Source organism: Sphaeramia orbicularis, chromosome 10 (assembly GCF_902148855.1).
Source record: "Sphaeramia orbicularis chromosome 10, fSphaOr1.1, whole genome shotgun sequence".
Classification (NCBI taxonomy): domain Eukaryota; kingdom Metazoa; phylum Chordata; class Actinopteri; order Kurtiformes; family Apogonidae; genus Sphaeramia; species Sphaeramia orbicularis.
This window is the reverse complement of record NC_043966.1, coordinates 4745659-4762674: the sequence shown is the minus strand read 5'-3', so window position 1 is coordinate 4762674 and position 17016 is coordinate 4745659. Positions and strand designations below refer to the sequence as shown.

Here is a 17016-nt window from a genome sequence, read left to right as displayed (position 1 = left end):
AACTGGACTTCCTGGGACTCATACTGGACTTCCTGGGACCTGTACTGGACTTCCTGGGACCCGTACTGGACTTCCTGGATCTGTACTGGACTTCCTGGGACTCATACTAGACTTCCTGGGACCTGTACTGGACTTCCTGGGACTCATACTGGACTTCCTGGGACCTATACTGGACTTCCTGGGACCTGTACTGGACTTCCTGGGACCTGTACTGGACTTCCTGGACCGTAAAATTCATTTAACTGATCTGATGATAGAGATGCGGGGGGGGGGGGGGTTCGTAGGGGGTGCTATGGGACCATATTAACACACTCCTTCTAACACGTGCAGACTTATTCCTAATCCTGTGGTCCATGGGGACTTATCTGTTGCCATGGCAACAACATCTGATGAACGACCAGAAACCATTTGTATCATATTTGCTACACCAGGTTCACAGACCTTTATCTGATCAACCAGATCAATACTTTCCTTATAAACCTGTTGAATGTGACCCCATTCGTGTCTCCTGCCCCCTGGTGGATTATCATCCAATATGGCTGCTATCGTTAAATCATCCACTCACTTTTTGCAGGAAATCTTTGGTAATTTTCAAAAAGTGACGTTAAGAAGAACATTTATATTGTTCATGTACAGAATTAATCCATGGTTATTTGATAATTGATTCGTTATCGTACAGTTAAATTGTGTTAAATGTGTGTATCAGATTTGATTAGGCAGGCCTATAAGGTACTTTATAAAAAAAACAAATGGATCAAATGTGATACAAAAATATATCGTAAACAAAATGATATGAAATGATCTGTTTGGATTTTGTTAAAAGGTCGAATAAATGTCTGAATTCCAAAACGTTTGGATTCTGTGGCTCGTTTTTGATGGGTCAGGTTTTACAGGTCTAAGGTTAAAGGTTAACTCCCTGTCGGTAAGTTCAGTCTCTGCATATTACCCATAATGCACGTGGCACCTAACATTAGCATTAGCACACATTTGTAGACATGTGTAACCTCATGGTTTTCCAAGTTTGTTGATGGGATTTCATGTGGATCTGATAAACCACCAAGTACCAGTACCAGGGTGGACCCAGTGTGGACCCAGTATGGACCAGTAACCCTAACCCTAACCCTCCTGTTGTCAGTAGGGGGCGCTGTGACGGTGACTCTGTACTGTCAGATCAGTCTTTTATTCTCTATGTGAAATCTGACAGACCAGAAAACTCACCAAATTCACATCATTTCATCATCCATTTACAGTCGTGGAAAAAATTATTATTCCATCCAAAGTCCACAAAAACAATACTTCTGTAATCCAGTCCGCAGTCCTGTGTGTGTCATGTGACTAAAACAGAACAGAAAACAGGGAATGTCTAACAGCACTGTTTTTGTCAGAACGATGACACAGATACTGATGGAAGAACTGAAGGGATGTTGGTTTTTATCAAGAAAACCTGTTAAATGGATAAATATCAGCGGTTACATTAAACTACTATGAGCTGCTGTAGTTGGCATCATTATATTTGTCCAAACTAATGGACCTTTAGTGGGAGCAGGCATTAAAATGAACAAGAAACTGAAGAAAACAAGAGGTGGGCGAAGAATATTTGACTGTATTAAAGCTTTTTGGACCAAAGTTCAGTTGGATCCTTTTCAGAGGTTTCATGCCTCAAAAACGGACCTAAATATGGAAGTGGATACAGAAAAGGAAAGAAAAGAAAGAAAGAAATGACTTTGGCCCAATCCCAACTCACCCCTTGGCCCCTCCCCCTTGACATTACAAAATGGTACTGATTAGAACATGTTCCTGCATCAGTATTAACCCTTAAAGACCCAAATGTCCACCTTTAACCAGAACCAGCTACTGATGGAACCGTTTCAGACCTGCTGATCCACTAACCCCACCAATACACAGACCAGGACAGACCAGGACAGACCAGGACGGACCAGGACGGACCAGGACGGACCAGGACGGACCCGGATGGACCAGGACGGACCAGTTAAGGCCAGGACAGACCAGGACGGACCAGGACGGACCAGGATGGACCCGGATGGACCAGGACGGACCAGTTAAGGCTAGGACAGACCCGGACGGACCAGGACGGACCAGTACAGGCCAGGGCAGACCAGGACGGACCAGTACAGGCCAGGGCAGACCAGGACGGACCCGGATGGACCAGGACGGACCCGGATGGACCCGGATGGACCAGGACGGACCAGTTAAGGCCAGGACAGACCTGGACGGACCAGGACGGACCAGGACGGACCAGGACGGACCAGGATGGACCCGGATGGACCAGGACGGACCAGTTAAGGCTAGGACAGACCTGGACGGACCAGGACGGACCAGTACAGGCCAGGGCAGACCAGGACGGACCAGTACAGGCCAGGGCAGACCAGGACGGACCAGTACAGGCCAGGGCAGACCAGGACGGACCAGTACAGGCCAGGACAGACCAGGACAGGCCAGGACAGGAAAGACCAGGACAGACCAGGACGGACAGGGGTAGCCCAGGACGGACCAGGATGGACCCGGACGGACCAGGACGGACCAGGACAGACCAGGATGGACCAGGACCAGGACTCACCTGTCCAGGGCGATGCAGCACAGATGCAGGATGGACGCCGTAGTCAACAGGACGTCCAGCGATGTCCGGACCAGGCAGAAGGTCTCCCCATAGATCCAGTGCTGGTGGACCAGTTCTATGGCTCCGAACGGCATCACCAGAACCGACACCAGCAGGTCAGCGAACGCCAACGACACGATGAAGTAGTTGGTCTTGATTTTCCTGAACAGAGGACAGAGTAAACACAGGTGAACACAGGTAGAGATGGACCAGGTCAGACCAGATCCGGAAGGTCTGGATGGACTTGGAGGTTCAGTTCACAGACCAGACCCTCAGATTCAGGATCCAGTCCAACAGAACCAGATGAGGCTCTACCTGGTCCATCATGGGACAGGTAAAGGTTATTTCTGTGTTCTGGTTCTAAAAGGACCTGGTTGGTCCACATCTGTAGGTTCTGTGGACCACAGAGGTTCTGAGGGAAGGACGGACATGGTACTGTTTATAAACACAAACCAGGTTTATAAGGAAATAAACCCACCAGGACCAACTGGACCAAAACCATTCAACAGAATAACAGGACCAAGGCTCCTGTAGTCCAACGACATGTTTAAAGACATCCAATGACCTTTGTTTGACCTTTGAAGGTCACTAAAGGTCAAAGGTCATGGCACCAAATTAAAGCCCATATGTGACTTCCTATCTATTATCAATAGTAATTAGATCAATATCTGCAACCGTTTTCAACTTATAACACTTTGAAATGTGTTCTATTATAAACCAATGCAGATTTGGAACATTTAAAACATCCATTAAAAAAAATTCAAAAATCAATATTTTCTCAGTTCTTTGACCGAACTCAGTCCACCTGACCCCAAAGAACCCCTGCTATGAAGTTCAAATGATTCTGACGGACGGGTTTGGAGAAGAAGAGCCTGGAAAAAATGATTATGGAAGATGGACGAACGACGGACCGATGGACGGGTGGACGATGGATGGACAGATGGATAGATGGATGATGGACAGACAGATGGACAGATGGACAGACAGACGGATAAATGGACAGTAGGTCTATTCAATTCAAAGGGGTGGAACTGTGATCCAGATCCAGGACCCGGTCCACTCCAGTTGGACCAGTCTTTATCGTGGGTCTGTGATAAGAGGTGAGTGTGTTGATCTGAGGATTCAGCTGTGAAACGTACGACAGAGAAAAGACCAACGTCTCCGAAAAAAGACAGAAAAACACACATTTTACTCTGATCGACTTTGGGATGGGGTTGTTAAAACACACACACACACACACACACACACACACACACACACATATATATATATATAAGTGGAGATTGTTACATACAATATCAATTTCATCGTAAAATTTCATGTATGTAAATTATTTCATTGATTCTACTATTGATCAGTTCGTCAATGATCCAAATGCTAATCAGTAGAATATCATAAATATAATAACACTGTGAAAAAAGAGGAAAAACTGATCCATGAAGGTCAGGGGTCAAAGGTCACCAGGTCACATGTTCACAGAAACAGGAAAACTGATTAGGCTGTGGAACACCAGTCCACTGAGGGTTCACACTGATCATATATACACTTTATTTACAGTCGTACAATGTTTGTTCAACGACACAAAGCTCCGTTCTTCATCCTTCAGCATCAAAACTGAAACACAGATGTTCCACCACAGCTGCACAAAGTGATTAGTTCGATAAACAATTCATCTATTGATTATTTTCTGAGTCCATTAAATGATTATTTGAATAGATGAAAAAAAAAAAATAGTAAAACTGTTGAAAAGGACGTGTCTGAAAATGTCTTTTATTCCAGAAGCAGCTGCAAAAACAGACACAAAGAGTAGAAAAGGAAAAGGATATAGAAAAAATACATAGATATAAACAACTAGAGTATGGAGTATATATACAAATATAAAGACAGACAGAGTTTGATGTAGCTTCGATTTAGGACAATATTGTAGTTGAACTGTTTTTAATTGATCTGAGTTGATTAATCAATTAATCATTTCTATTAAGACTCAAATCAGATGGTTTGACTCAGGTTGAAGAATCCAACGGATTAAACCTCCACAGCCGACAGTTGACCAGTGAACGCACCGTGGTGTGTTTGGGTGTAGATGGTTCAGTCTCTAAATAGTCAGTACCAGAGGGTATGAACATAAACAGCCTTTACAGCAGGATGGGAGTGTATGTGGGCGTATATAAACAACAGACCGCAAAGCCATGGGAGTGTATACACCCACACACTATATACGCTCATATACTATATACACTCATATACTATATACACTTACAGACTATATACACTCATATACTATATACACTCATATACTGTATACGCCTACATACTATATACGCTCATATACTATATACACTCATATACTATATACACTCATATACTGTATACGCCTACATACTATATACACTCATATACTATATACACTCACAGACTATATACGCTCATATACTATATACACTCATGTACGATCTACACCTACATACTATATACACTCATATACTGTATACGCCTACATACTATATACATTCATATACTATATACACTCACATACTATATACGCTCATATACTATATACACTCATATACTATATACACTCATATACTGTATACGCCTACATACTATATACACTCATATACTATATACACTCACAGACTATATACGCTCATATACTATATACACTCATATACGATCTACACCTACATACTATATACACTCATATACTGTATACGCCTACATACTATATACACTCATATACTATATACACTCACAGACTATATACGTTCATATACTATATACACTCATATACTATATATGCCCACAGACTATATACGCTCATATACTATATACCCTCATATACTATATACACTCATATACTATCTACGGCCACATACTATATACGCTCATATACTATATACGCTCATATACTATATACGCTCATATACTATATACACTCATATATTGTATACGCCCACAGACTATATACGCTCATATACTATATACGCTCATATACTATATACACTCACAGACTGTATACCCTCATATACTATATACTCCCACAGACTATATACGCTCATATACTATATACACCCATATACTATATACACTCATATATTGTATACGCCCAGATACTCTATACACTCATATACTATATATGCCCACAGACTATATACACTCACAGACTATATACGCCCATATACTGTTTGTTTGCGTTGTGCTGTCATATTTTATTCAACAGAACTATAAACATGTCCATGTGTTTTTCTTTCCTTCGTACTTCACACACGTGGTCGTTTTTGTTTCCCTGTTTGTAACTGAAACGTCGACGTCTGAAACATCGACTCTGTTTCCATCCTGAGCAGTTGGTGAAATAACAGGTGTGTGTGTGTGTGTGTGTTTTCTCCCGTCAGTGTGTTGGTTGTTAATGATGTGTTCGCTGACTTCTGCTTTGTTGTTTCGTCGCCGTGGGAACCTGCTCTGAGCGCCGTCTAAGCTTCGGCGATTGACACTTTGACTGTGCGACTATTTTTACCGATGCTGGGAGTAAAGATGGGGAGTTGCCTGTTTCCCAGTGGAGGCGGAGATAATGAAACAACGGCGGGGCCATCATTGCTGTCTCCGTGGAGACCAGACATCCCAGTGCTGACTTTGTTACAGATCAGTTTTTTAACAGCATACCATTCCCAAACGGTCACACCTGCACCAGAGGTCAAAGGTCACCCACAGCGCTAAACTGTCAGCAGATAAAGATGATGGGATGGAGACAAGAGACCAACAGAGAATCACCACGGTGACAGCCAATCCCACCTGACCGTCCGTTGCCCTGACAACCGGACAACGGCATTTGACACATTTGACATTGAACTGACCGGAACTCCTGAACCTGTCGACAGTTTCCAACCGTCATCTGTGATCTGAGGTTGGGTTCTTTCTGTTGGCCTAGAACACATGAGGGTAGAGGTCTGCACTGGCTGAGGGGGAGGGGTGGGAGGGGGCGGAGCTTAGAGCAGCAGAGTGCAGTCGGTGAGAGAGATGTGGAAGATCTGTATGACTTTTATCAGTGTTTTAGTGAAGAATTCTGTAAATAATTGTATATAATAGTGATAGTGCTGTTTTGAAGGGTTCTACTAATGTTCTACTAGTGTTCTATTGGGGTTCTACTAGTGTTCTACTAGGGTTCTACTAGTGTTCTATTAGTGTTTTACTAGGGTTCTATTAGGGTTCTGTTAGTGTTTTACTAGTGTTCTACTAGGGTTCTATTAGTGTTTTACTAGTGTTCTACTGGGGTTCTACTGGGGTTCTAATAGTGTTCTACTAGGGTTCTACTAGTGTTCTATTAGTGTTTTACTAGTGTGTTACGTCCCGGCCTAGGGATTTACTAGGACGTACATTCTACAGTGTTCTGCTGGGGTTCCACTGGGGTTCTACTCGTGTTCTACAAGTGTTCTACTATGGTTCTACTAGTGTTCTATTAGTGTTCTACTATGGTTCTATTAGTGTTCTAGTAGGGTTCTAATAGTGTTCTACTCAGGTTCTACTAGTGTTCTACTCAGGTTCTACTAGTGTTCTATTAGTGGTCTAATAGGGTTCTACTAGTGTTCTGATGGGGTTCTACTAATGTTCTATTAGTGTTCTACTAGGGTTCTACTCATGTTCTTCTGGGGTTCTACTAGTAAGTTTTGTTGTGTTTTTGTCATGTTTTCTTTTCTTTTTGCTGCTTTTATCTGTATTTTTCTGAAATAACTAAAAATCAGAAGCTATAACATGGACACAGAATGATCTAGACAAACTCAGATGTTTGAACATGTGGAAAATAGTTGAAAGTTTATTTCTATGACCTCATAAAGTTTCATTATGATAAAAACTCAGTGACTCCAGATGTTCACACTGACAGTGACACTGAACCATCGAAGGTCTGGGAGTTTATTAACTGGATGTAAACTTGATGAGGGTCATTTATGTGTACATGTAAATATATACATATATATTCTACAGACGCTCAGACCTGGGGTTCAGAGTCGTTCTACAGGTTCTTCCTGCACTAAACTGTTCTGTTTTAGTGACTTCAGTTCAGAGTTTGTGTGGTTTGAGTCTGTGGATGCACAGTTTACACAGTAAATTTAATGAAACACCGATGGATGGAGTTAAAAACATGTGGACGAGTGTTGACTTCAGCCGCAGATCAGACAAATACCCCAAAAACACAGGTATGGACCCAACGGACACAACACGAAGCAGCAGAAACCAGAGGAAACGACAGGAAAACCAGGATTCAGGTCCTCAGCTGATCTTTAATCTAGATCCATCAGACCTTTCGGTTCTATCATTAATGATGTAAAGTCAAGTTTTCTGGTATTAATGTCACAAACATCTGTTCAAGTTCAGGTCCTGTTCTACCTAAGATACAAACATCCAGGATCATCTCAGCTTCAGCTTCAGCTTCTAGTTCAGCTTCAGCGTCTAGTTCAGGTTCAGGTTCTGGTTCTGTTGTGGTCTTTGTCTGGACTCACCTGAGTTGTCGGTCCTTGCAGACGGCCACCATGACCAGCAGGTTTCCCAGGATGCTCATCAGCATGACCAGAGACAGGAAGCAGATCAGAGCCATCCGCTTTGGCATGCTGTCGCTATGGAAACGCCCAAAAGACAAGAAGACAAGAACAACATCACGTCAGAGTGTTTCCAAAAGCAGTAAAAGAGATTCACATCTAGAGTTTAGACATTAAAGATGGATTTGTCTGGTTTCATTCAAACAGACGACGTCGACGTATTAGGAACGAAGGCTTGTACCACCAGAGGACGTTCTCATCAACCCCCAAAACTCAACGGAAACAGGGGTTTGAGTTTCACCAGAAAAAAGGACCTGGTCTGGGATGTGGTTTTAGTTCAATAAGGAGTGAACGAACCTGGTAGAAGACATCCACCCTGTCCACAGACCACCACAGACCACCACAGTAAACGTGAACGGTCAAACTCTGAACGAACCAAAGTCTTTGATTTGTTCCTAAATTAAACTGAGCTTCGGTGACAGTTCTGATCCAAACCACACATGTTCTACTGGTGAATCTGTGTTTATGTGGAACATCAGAGATCTTAAAGGTTATGGAGGGTCAGGACACACTCTCAGGTGGAACAGAAGAAGACAACCAAAGTGTCATGGCTCCACTTGGTGGCGCTAAAGCACCATTAAGGTGGTTTAAGGATCACCAGTAATATAATAATAAGTAATAATGAGAAGAAGCTGCTGTACCCAGGTCTGTGGGTCCTGGACTTTCCTTCTGCTGAAGCCTGGTCTCCTTCATGTGGTCCCGGCTGTAACGAGTTGAATTTAATTTGATGATGCTTTCAGAGCGCAGCAGATACAGGACACTTTCAGTCTGACAAACGTCTGAACAAAAGCCCAAAATGAATCAGACCAGATCACACACTGGTCCAGTTCTACAGCAGACCTTTAGTTGAACCCACTTTAACAGACGTTAGCCTCTGCATTTTACACACAGCAGCTAGCATTAGCATTAGCATTAGCATATTAGAAGCACTGAGCGGCTATTGAAGATGCTCATAGACCAACTCCACATCTCTATCAGCACCATGGTCCAGGTACCAAGAGGAGAATTAAACCCATGAGTACCTGTTTGTGTTCCTGTACCCATGGAACATGTACCCATGGAACATGTACCTGCTAACGGAACACTCAGCTCCTCTGGAACCACAGCAGTGTTTGGGTTTATGACAGTGACTGAACCAGTGCCCACAGGTCATAAATCTAACCCTAACCCTAACCCTGGTCCGGCCTGGACCCCTTTGACTGGACCCTCCATCTGGTCTGGCCTGGACCCCTTTGAATGGACCCTCCATCTGGTCCAGTCTGGACTCTGCTGACTGGACCCTCCATCTGATCCTGTCGGAACCCCTTTGATTGGACCCTCCATCTGTTCCAGTCCAGACCCCTTTGACCAGACCCAGACCCAGTCACAGACCCAGTCACAGTCCCAGACCCAGACCCAGACCCAGACCCAGACCCAGACCCAGACCCAGTCCCAGTGTGAGCGTCTCTTTAGATGTGACTGGTTTCATCTCAGACTGGTTGCTGGTACTGCAGTCCTCTAATCCTCCTGAGGTTTAAGGCTTCTCTTACTTGAAGCTTCTTGGTGGACAGTGTGTAAGGGGGGGTGTCAGCAGCACGCCATCCTGACCCCCCCCCCCCCCCCCCCCCCAGGCCCTGCCCCACCACGATTCCAGTTTCCCCTTCTCATGTTTGTGACGCTGAGGGTTTGGGATTATGTGTGTTACTGCTGTGTCCCTGTTGTGTGACATATGCTAATAACTGGGTGTGGACACTCACACCATCTGAGGTTCAAAGGCGAAGCCATCGTGTGTTCTTTGATCAGACACACCGACACGCTAATCAGATCAAATGAGAGTGCTGAGGCATTATTAAAAAAAAATTTAAAAAGAAAAGCATCGGGTTCCTTTCATGTGGAATTTGTGGGTACACGTCCTGTCCTTTCCCCTAAATGAGACACTGATGCACACACACACCTCCTGTTTCACTGAAGCTCAGATCGACTACGTGTTTGTGCGTCCAAACACACTGGTGACTGAAGACCAACAGCACCACGTTCTGCAGCTGAAGCATCTGCTTCTGCCGTTAAGGGAACAGTTAAAGACACAGCTGTGGGTTCTGGTCCAGTTCTGGTTCAGTTCTGGTTCAGTTCTGGTCCAGTTCTGGTTCAGTTCTGGTCCAGTTCTGGACCCGAAGCCCAGAGGTTTATTAGTGTAAAAACTCAGACTCAGCTTCAGCATCTGCCCACTTCAGCCTCCACCCGCTTCAGCATCCACCTGTTTCAGTTTCAGCATCCACCTGCTTCAACGTCTGCCCACTTCAGCATCCACCTGTTTCAGCTTCAGCATCCACCCACTTCATCTTCTGCCTGCTTCAGCTTCAGCCTCCATCAGCTTCAATGTCCACCTACTTCAGCATCCACCTGTTTCAGCTTCAGCCTCCACCCCCTTCAGCATCCACTCGTTTCAGCTTCAGCCTCCACCCGCTTCAACATCTGTCCACTTCAGCATCCACCTGTTTTAGCTTCAGCCTCCACCCACTTTAGCTTCAGCCTCCACCACTTCAGCTTCAGCCTCCGCTCGCTTCACCCTCCACCCACTTCCGCTTTAGCATCCACCCACTTCAGCGTTCCCCCGTTTCAGCTTCAGCCTCCACCTGCTTCAGCCTCCACCCACTTCATCTTCAGCCTCCACCCACTTCAGTGTCCACCTGCTCCAGCTTCAGCCTCCACCTGCTTCTTCTTCTGTTGTTATTTGTCCAGTATGTTTGTTCAGATAATTGAGGTAAGTTATCCTTATTTTTTCTCTACATACACAAAAACACATGCATGAGTTGAAATCAGTTAAAATGTATTTATTCTTTCATGTGTTCATTGGGTTTATCATTTATTCTTTCATGTGTTCATTGGGTTTATCGTTTATTCTTTCATGTGTTCATTGGGTTTATCGTTTATTCTTTCATGTGTTCATTGGGTTTATCGTTTATTCTTTCATGTGTTCATTGGGTTTATCGTTTATTCTTTCATGTGTTCATTGGGTTTATCCGTCCACCAGCGGGTAGTTTCAAATGTCAACACTGCCCCCAGTGGCTGACAGTGGAACTGCAGCGTCCCAAAGCTCTGTAAACGTACTGGAATAAACATATGGAACACGGAGCAGAAATGAGCCTGTACATGTGGACCAGGGGCCAGAACAGGGGCGGGGCATCTGTCAAAAACTGCACCTATTAAATACACCAGAAATAAAATAGAAACGAAGAAAAGAGGAAACGTGTCAGAGTGAACGACGCACAGACACGACAGAAACACTTAGAAACAGGAGCCTCCATCCAAACCACAGACGAATGACCTTTGACCCCAACACAGCTCAACACAATCAGCGAACGGCAGCTTCAATTAGACAGACGTCCAAGGGGGGGGGGGGCAGGTACAGGGGATATGGGGCAGGTGATGGGTGTATGGGAGGGGGTACAATGGGGGGACAGGGGTGATGGGGGGGCGATGAAGGTATGGGAGGAGGGACAATGGGGGCAGAGGGGGTACAGTGAGCGATGGGGGTATGGCGGGGGGGACAATAGGGGGGGCAGGAGGGGATGATGGAGGACGGGGGAGATAATTGGGGAATGTTGGGGGGACGGGAGGACAATGGTGGGAACGGGAGGGGATGATGGGGGGGACAGGGGGTATGGGGTATATGGGGGGCGATGGATGTATGGGAGGGGGTACAATGGAGGGACAGTAGAGGACGATGGGGGGACAGGGGTGATGGGGGGTGATGAAGGTATGGGGGGACGGACAATGGGGGGACAGTAGAGGACGATGGGGGGAACACTGGGGGGACAGGGGAACATGGGGGCGATGGGGGTATGGGAGGGGGGACAATGGGGGAACAGGGGGGGAAATCGGGGGGGGCGGGAGGGGACGACGGGGGGACAGGGGGATAATGGGGGGACAGGGGGATAATGGGGGAACGATGGGGGGACGGGCGGCAGGAGGGGAGGATGGGGGACAAGGGAGATAATGGGGGGGAACGTTGGGGGACAATGGGGGGACAGGAAGACAATGGGGGGACAGGGGGGGTTGATGGGGGAGATAATGGGGGAATGTTGGGGGGACAATGGGGGGACAGGAGGGCAATGGGGAGATGGGGGATAATAGGGGGAACAATGGGGGGACAAGGGGAGATAATGGGGGGATGGTGGGGACAATGGGGGGAACAATGGGGACTTGGGGGACGATGGGGAGAGTGAATCACTGAGTCATGGCTGAAATTCACAAATGACTAATGTACTGTGGTGGTCTTTGTACCGTGGTGGTCTTTGCACCGTAGAGGTCTTTATACCCTGGTGGTCTTTGCACCGTGGTGGTCTTTGTACCGTAGAGGTCTTTGTACCCTGGTGGTCTTTGCACCGTGGTGGTCTTTGTACCGTAGAGGTCTTTGCACCGTGGTGGTCTTTGTACCGTAGAGGTCTTTGTACCCTGGTGGTCTTGGTACGGTGGTGGTCTTTGTACCGTGGTGGTCTTGGTACGGTGGTGGTTTTTGCACCGTGGTGGTCTTTGTACCGTGGTGGTCTTTGTACTGTGGTGGTTTTTGCACCGTGGTGGTCTTTGTACCGTGGTGGTCTTTGTACCGTGGGTCTGGACTCAGGGCCAGATCTTGGACTTTGATCACCGTCTGCTTTCTCTCCATCATCTGCACTTCTGCTCAGGTCCATACTTCTGCCGGCTCCCCCCAAAAATCACCTCAATCACCTGAAAAGATCCTGTGGATTACAGCGGGCTGCTACAGAGGCCCTGGTGGTCCGGTCCGGTCCAGTCCTGAAAAGGTCTGTCAGACCCACCATCACATCACATCTGCAGCCACAGACGCTCCAGTAAGTGTCTGAATGGAGGTGAATCCAGGCCTGGGGAGGCGGTGGTGACGTCAGCACCCAGGGTTTAGGTCTGGTGTCCAGGTTTCAAACTGCAAAAAGCACCAACAGCTCATACATGATTCACATCCACCCTCTGTCAACAGTCCTGGAAAGTTCCGGAGCATCCGAGGATACACGGCACTGAACAGCATCAGGACCACGACTATTTCTGGAGGAGCTGTTGAACGGGACAGACTGGGTTTTCCCAGAAGACACTGGGGTTTTCACACTGAGGCGGTTCAGGACTCACTGAGAATTTATTAAAAAAAAGGATCAACCACCCAGTCCACCTGAGTCCATCTGAGTCCACCTGAGTCCTCCTGTCCAGAACCAGGTCATTTAACCCTCCAGTGTCCAGGTGAGTATATTAAACACACTTCAACTCTCAGGTGTCCAGGTGAGTATATTAAACACACTTCAACTCTCAGGTGTCCAGGTGAGTATATTAAACACACTTCAACTCTCAGGTGTCCAGGTGAGTATATTAAACACACTTTAAACACTCTGACATTAGAACGGTGCTGTGCATATTATGGGCTGTAGGTGGTTAGAGGATCATAAAGGGATAATAAAAGGCTTGGTTTTGGTTCCTGAAGGTATTTGACCTTTAATCCAAAGGTCTGTACGAGTATGAAGGACATGATGGTGTAAAAGTTAATGATTGTTTGGTTTGTTTACACAGACGGACCTGCACCAGTTCCACCTGTTGGACCTGTGAACGGCCACTGGTGTCAACACCATCGACTGATGTAAACTGTTTAATACCTGTTGATCCACTAATCCTATCAATAAATGTCAATAATTGGTGTCAAATAAAGTTCTTCATCTTTTCATAGGCATCAGATATGATTATATTTGGACATTCAGCGGCTCCGTAGTTACCATGCAAACACCGTCATCTTCTACAACACTGATTCCCCAGTAAAACCCATGGAGTTGGATCAGTGACAGTAGATGGACACACTGGGGTTATGTTCAGATTTTTAAAAAATGAACAAAAACAAATTACATATTTACAAAATAAAAACAATGTGAAAAAAATGTGCAGTTTTAAAACAATAAAATAAGTAACAAAATGAACAAAAACAGCTACAGTGATCATACATAAAAAAATAAAAATCTGTAAATAAATCACTGAAAATTACTTGTACAAAAGCAAAAAAAAAAAAACTGTAAAAATGATTGAAAATTTTTAGTAGAAAATAAAATCTGTAAAAAAAAAAAAATCATTGAAAAATTTTATTACAAAAGCAAAAACAATCTGTAAAAATTCTTTAAAAAAATTAGTACTTTTTAAAAAAATGTGTAAAAAAAAAAAAAACCCAAGATTGACAATTTTTTGTACAAAATTTTAGGAACAATCTAAAATAAATAATTGAAAATTTTTCGTACAAACTAAATTTAAAAAAAAAAATCATTGAAAAATGTTAGTACAAAAGCAAAAAAAAAAAAAAAACCCTGTAAAAATCATTAAAAAAAATTTTTTTTTTGTTTAAAATCTGTAAAAAAAAAAAAAAAAAAGAGGTACAAAATTTGAAAACCAACCTGTCAAAATAAATTATTGAAAAATTTTTGCACAAAAGCAAAAAAAAAAAAAAAAAAAAAAAAAAAGTAGAATAATTTTAAAAATTCGAGTTCAAAATAAGGCAAAACTATATAAAAATAACAAATGAATTCATGTTCAAAATGCCAAAAATAAAAATTGAAAAACAATTGAAAAAAGCAGAAAAGAACTTAAATAATTAGTGAAGTAGCTCTGGGGCTCTGATGGGTCTGTATCATATATGAAGGGTTAACAGATACAGATGAACAGGGGGCCCCTATGCTCACGGGGCCCCTCAGACACATGTGTACAAACGGCCCTTGCAGCCACCGTTCTACAGAACTCAGTTAAATCCACCAAAAACTAAAGAAGTTCTGGAGGAAAAAGGCTCCGACCCGGTGTTAGAGCAGTGTACCTAATAAAGTGGCCAGTGACTGTAGGTCCAGGAGGTTCAAGTACACATCACTCATTGGTTTTTACAGTTTGTTAAAATACTTGACTCGTTTACTGTTGGAACTACTCAGTTGTTCCGGTCCATTTGCATCAGTCAGATGAAACACCAGCTGACACGACATAAAACCTCATATCGTCCTGAAAACCTGCCAGATCCGACTGGCGTGACCAGAGAACCGTTTCCATAGCAACCACTCTCTCTCCCTCTATTGTTAACGGCCGGCTTTCCAGGCTTTTACGGAGCTGGATGTAAGTTGTGAAAAATGAATGAGGACGGCGATGGTGAGTTATTTACTACAGACGCATTCGTGTTGTTGTCGAGGAAAAAAAAACACAAGAGGGATGAGAAGTACGAGTTTGTGTTCGTGGAGGAGCTGGTGAAGCTGAGAAAACATGAAGTACAGAGGCAGGATTCCACCGGCGAAATACTCAGAGAAGATACAGAAATAAAATACTCAGAGAAGAAACAGAAATACAGAGATAAAATAAAGAAATAAAATAAAAAGATAAAATTCAGAGATAAGACAAAGAGATAACATCATAGGACCATAAACCTCCAGTCCCCCTTTGGAGGACCGTAAAGCCTGTGGACCAGAGGTGCTTTCTCTCAGACTGCAGTGGAAGCTCAGCTTCCCCTAAAATGACTCAAATTAAATACTCAAATCTGTTCGGTTGTGTTGACATTTCATTGACTCCAAATGTGTTGGAACACGTTCATCTCTCAGACCAGTTGGTTCAGAATCAGTTTGATCCCAGATCAGTGGACTGGATGTTGTTCACTTCTCCTCCATTCCCGTGTCTGTGTTTTCTCCTCCATCTCTGCTCAGTGCATTTGTCCGTAGACGCTCAGCGTCCATGCACTTCAATGGGACTGAGTGGAACTGGTTTTTTCATTGACTCTAAACTGGACGCTAATTGGACAAATGCCACAATGTTGTCCCGCCCCTGGACACTCGGCGTCTCTGGAGTGAATGGAGCTGTGGGAGGAGCTCAGCCGGGCCGGACGCTGAGCTTCCACGTGCTGATTGGAGGATCAGTGGAAAGGCTGAATCCTGTTTGATTGACAGCTGTTTTCAGATCTGCTCCTTCACTGACACAGTTCAGTTTAATACCGTCACACATTCTGCTGTGAAATCAGAGAAACCACTTCCAGGTTAACTGTTCACTTACTGACCTGTAAATAAAACACACCCATTGTACTTCCTTGTTTCAATTTAACATAATTTCAACGTTTTCTTGTTTCAGTTACATAATTTAATCATTTTTGTTCGAGTTTAATATTGTTTTGTAGATCGTTAAATCAATCAGACTGTCGGCTAGGTCGGAGTGAACTAACTATCAAGTCCCTGGACAAGACGCCTACTGTGTACGATAAGGTCACTGAGCATTTTCTGAAAAAGGAACAGGGCCGAATTTATGTTTAAATAACCTGACAAATTTTTTTTTTGATGAAAGCCGACAATGAGCTTCCCCTGTCTGAAAGACGAGCAGCCGCCACTGCTGGAACCATGAAGCTAAAGGCAGTGGAACCCTGTGAACTGTGTCAGTGTTTGGGTTCCTCCTCCTTCTTCTGGGCTGGACCACACGTATCTGATGACGTCTCTTTGAAAACACTGGTTTCACACAAAGACCGTCTGGACCCAGGCCTTCCTGCTCAGCAGGCAAAAACAAACCCACCATTATCCACACGGACTGGAGAACCGACGGCCAAAGTGCTTCGTTAGTGTCATCATCAAAGGAGAACATGTGAGGAAACAGGGTCGGGTCATGACAGATTCCCCTGTTGGCCGAGACCAGAACCGGCTCAACAGACGGGGATCAGAGAGGAGGAGGGTTACTCACCTGGAAACACTCTGACACCTACAGAACCCAAAAGAACCAAACAGAAACCGACAGAACCCAAAAGAACCAAACAGAAACCGACAGAACCCAAAAGAACCAAACAGA

General features: G+C 44.5%; 1 protein-coding gene across 1 annotated transcript in view; it reads right to left on the bottom strand.

Moving 5' to 3' along the window:
- The window catches only part of htr4 (5-hydroxytryptamine receptor 4), a 136205-nt gene that overhangs the window by 61483 nt on the left and 57706 nt on the right, over window positions 1-17016 (bottom strand). The window contains exons 3-4 of the mRNA XM_030145418.1: window positions 8110-8223; window positions 2579-2779 (exon numbers count right to left, since the gene is read on the bottom strand). Coding sequence (XP_030001278.1) covers window positions 2579-2779; window positions 8110-8223 — 315 coding nt within the window. The remainder of the gene's footprint in view (window positions 1-2578; window positions 2780-8109; window positions 8224-17016) is intronic.